Source organism: Crocuta crocuta, unplaced genomic scaffold (assembly GCF_008692635.1).
Source record: "Crocuta crocuta isolate KB4526 unplaced genomic scaffold, BGI_CrCroc_1.0 scaffold143, whole genome shotgun sequence".
Lineage (NCBI taxonomy): Eukaryota > Metazoa > Chordata > Mammalia > Carnivora > Hyaenidae > Crocuta > Crocuta crocuta.
In genome coordinates this window covers 4361750-4364789 of record NW_027529175.1, presented here as the reverse complement: position 1 = coordinate 4364789, position 3040 = coordinate 4361750, and the positions used below count along the sequence as shown (strand labels likewise).

At 62.8% G+C, this 3040-nt stretch overlaps 1 protein-coding gene across 1 annotated transcript in view; it reads left to right on the top strand.

Annotated features, from left to right (window-relative positions):
• SHISAL1 (shisa like 1) overlaps positions 1–807 on the top strand; it is a 16901-nt gene extending 16094 nt beyond the window's left edge. Inside the window, exon 4 of the mRNA XM_077757894.1 lies at positions 667–807. Within this exon, the coding sequence (XP_077614020.1) occupies positions 667–807 (141 nt within the window). The remainder of the gene's footprint in view (positions 1–666) is intronic.
• The last annotated feature ends 2233 nt before the right edge of the window (positions 808–3040 follow it).

Genomic DNA, 3040 nt, shown 5'->3' with positions numbered 1-3040 from the left:
CAGATTCAGTGGGAGGATCCTTCAGAGGCGCTTGGCCCCCGAGGGCTGTGGATTCTCGGGGTCACCTCCCAGGTGGATGAGCAGGCGTGGTAGGGGTCCCGCCCTGCAGGGCGGACGGGGAGGCAGAACCCCACCACGTGCCCGTCTGCCCTGTGGGGTGAGGATCGTGTGCCCCATTCTCACATGGGGACATGGGGGTGCTCGAGGGACTCACTGGCTTGCCCGGGTCACTCAGCAGAGGGGAGACTGAGGCAGGGCCCCGCCCCAGGCCACCTATAAGCTGCCACTGGAGAAACAACCCTGGAGGCCCCATGGAGGAGGCGCATCTCCCCCCCCGCCCCCCGTGGCTCCAGACACACCCTCCATGGGCTCCATCGCCAGAAGTGCCATTTCCCGGTCGCCGGCCCGTGGCCAGATTGCTTCTGCAGCAGGATGTCCTCGGTCCCCACGGCCCCCGGCCGTGGCCCAGCCTGCGTGGGGCGGGGTGCCGTCAGCTGGCCTCTGTTCACCGAGCTGGCTTTCCGTTCTTCCCAGACCCGGAGGCTCTCCGCTAAGACCCCGCGAGCTCAGGCCCCTCAGAGCGGTGACGGCGCCCTTCCGTGTCACTTAGTGCTGTGTCCCCTGCACACGCGCCTGCTCTCCCGGTCCCCGTGTCCCCTTGTCCAGATGCTNGCGGCTCTGCTCATCTCCCCCGACACGTGCCGGGAGCCTGCTGACGTCTGGGAGTCACGCCTGCGCGCTGTCCAGGCACCACCCGCCGTCTTACCTCCACCTGCGGCCTGCGGGACTGCTGTCATCCCCTTTTAGCAAACACAGACCCAGAGAGGGTAAGCGGCTTGCCCAAGGCCACGCAGTAAGTTCGTGGGCTCGAGCCAGACCTCCCCGGTCCCGGGTCTCCCAGAACCAAGTAGGAGCCAGCCGCAGGCTAACCCGGTGCACAGCCGTGGCTCCCAGACTTCAGTGGGGCAGGGGGGGCAGTCCCCTGGGGTCTTGTTAGACTTGCCCGTTCTGAAGGGCGTGGCCTGGGTGGGGGCTGGGAGATGCCGTGGTGCCCGTCTGGGGACCGGCCCCGGCTGATGGGACAGGACCGAGAACAACCGCAGGGACACAGCATGTCCAGAGAGACTGGGCTGTAGGGGAGGGCAGAGTCCTAGCGGGCTTCCTGGAGGAGGAGGCAACATCAAGCCAGACCTGGGGACATGAGGGGTTGGAACAAAATGGAAAAGCCACTTCAGACAGAAGAAACGGCACCAGTGAAGACCACAGTGGCCCTGGAAATTGCGAGAGGACTGCAGCTGTCACGTGACCTAAGACAGACCCGACTCCCGCCCCCACGGACGGCCCCCCTCAGCCCGGAGGCCTCCCTCTGGCCGCCAGCGTGGCCTCTCTCACCCCTTCCCTGACCCGGACGGAGCACCCTCTGGCTCGATACAGAACTCATTCATATGCTTCCCTCGGGGGGTCCCCGGAGCTTCCGGGCCCCAGAACCTTCCTCCCGATGAAGCTCGGGCATCACTTTTACCCCCGCGGCCCTGTGGCCGGACCCTCAGTGTGTGGCTCCTGCAGACCACCCCCCAACAGCAGGCAGTTCCAGAAAGCCAGCCGACAAGAAGGGGGAGCATCACTTCTTTCCTCGGCATCACATGGAACGCCAGGGGGGCCTCCGTGATTGGAATTCAGAAGACAGGGAAGGTCTGCCTGGGGGTGGAGGGCCACGTCCCCAGCTCTCGGCCAGACTGGGAGACCCGGGACGGGTCCCCTTGAACCGCTGGCTTTGCCGGCTGGAGCCCGGCTTCCTGCCCCCGCGGCCCGGTTCAGTGGAGGCCGCACGCCTGCTTCCTCCCCTGCTCTGTCCCCACTGTGCGCTCACGGCTTTGGTGAAAACCCAGCAAGGTGTTTGTTCCTTAGCGCTGCCCCCCGCCCCCGCAGCCCCACGGGGGGGGGGGCGGGTGCCGGGCCCAGACCCAGAGGCCCCCTCTGCTGTGCGTCCTCAGACACGGTGCTGGCTGTCTCTGAGTCTCAGTACTTCCCTCAACAATGCTGATGAGAACTACGGGGAGGAGGGGACCTTGCCCAGGGCTGAGCACACAGTAGGGCTACAGGGAACATAGATTCTTTTCCAGGAACCACATCCTTACCCGTAACCAGCTGGCCTGCCCTTCCTCACCCCGGGGATGCTTGGCCCAGGGAGGAGCAAATTTCAAATCACAGCCAAGCTGGTCCCATGCTGAGCACTCAGGTAGTGCTCCCTACGCTTCTCCCCACCCCACCCCCCCCACGGCTAGACTATAAGAAGGAGGGTTTTGTCCACTTGGGTTGCTGCCTCGTCTCAGCTTTCAAACCCTTATTTGGTGAATCCCCGTTTTACAGATGAGGAAACCAAAGCACAGAGAGGTTAGGTAACTGGTCCAGGGTCACCCCGCGGGTCTCTGGCAGAGCCAGCATTTGAACACAGGCAGCTTGCTCCGACCAGACTGGGCATCATGGGGAGCTTCCTGGAGGAGGTGGTCTTCAAGGATAAGGAGTAATTGGGCAAAACATAAAGGGGGTGTTGCTGGTGGGAAGAAGAACATGTGCAGAGGCCTGAGTAAGGGGTCAGGGCCCCCGGGGTGTCTGCAGGGAACAGCTATCCTGGAACAGAGTGCATCTCAAGGCTCTCTTCTCTAATAGAATCATCCGGTTCTTTATCTGGTGAGAGCCCCTTTACTGATGATATTCCACAGGAGGCCAGAAATGTCCCCTGAAAGTTTTCTGGGGCTCAGGGCCTTCTCCCTTTCTGCCCTTTCCCTGCCCAAAGGGCCGCCGTAGACCCGGACAGAAACCCCAATTCAACCCAAAGGGAATAAGTCTGGGTGCTTAGAACAGCCTGGGCCCCAGGGTCCAGAAGAAAGGACCCGAGCACATCCAGAGTGACTGGGGTGTGCGCACGTAGGTTTTCTCACTTGTAACTGTGAGTAACTATGACCTGGGGCAGAGGGGAGGGGGGAGTGGAACGGTTTGGAGGGGCATCCTCGGGCAGTCCGCAGTTTGAATCCCGCAT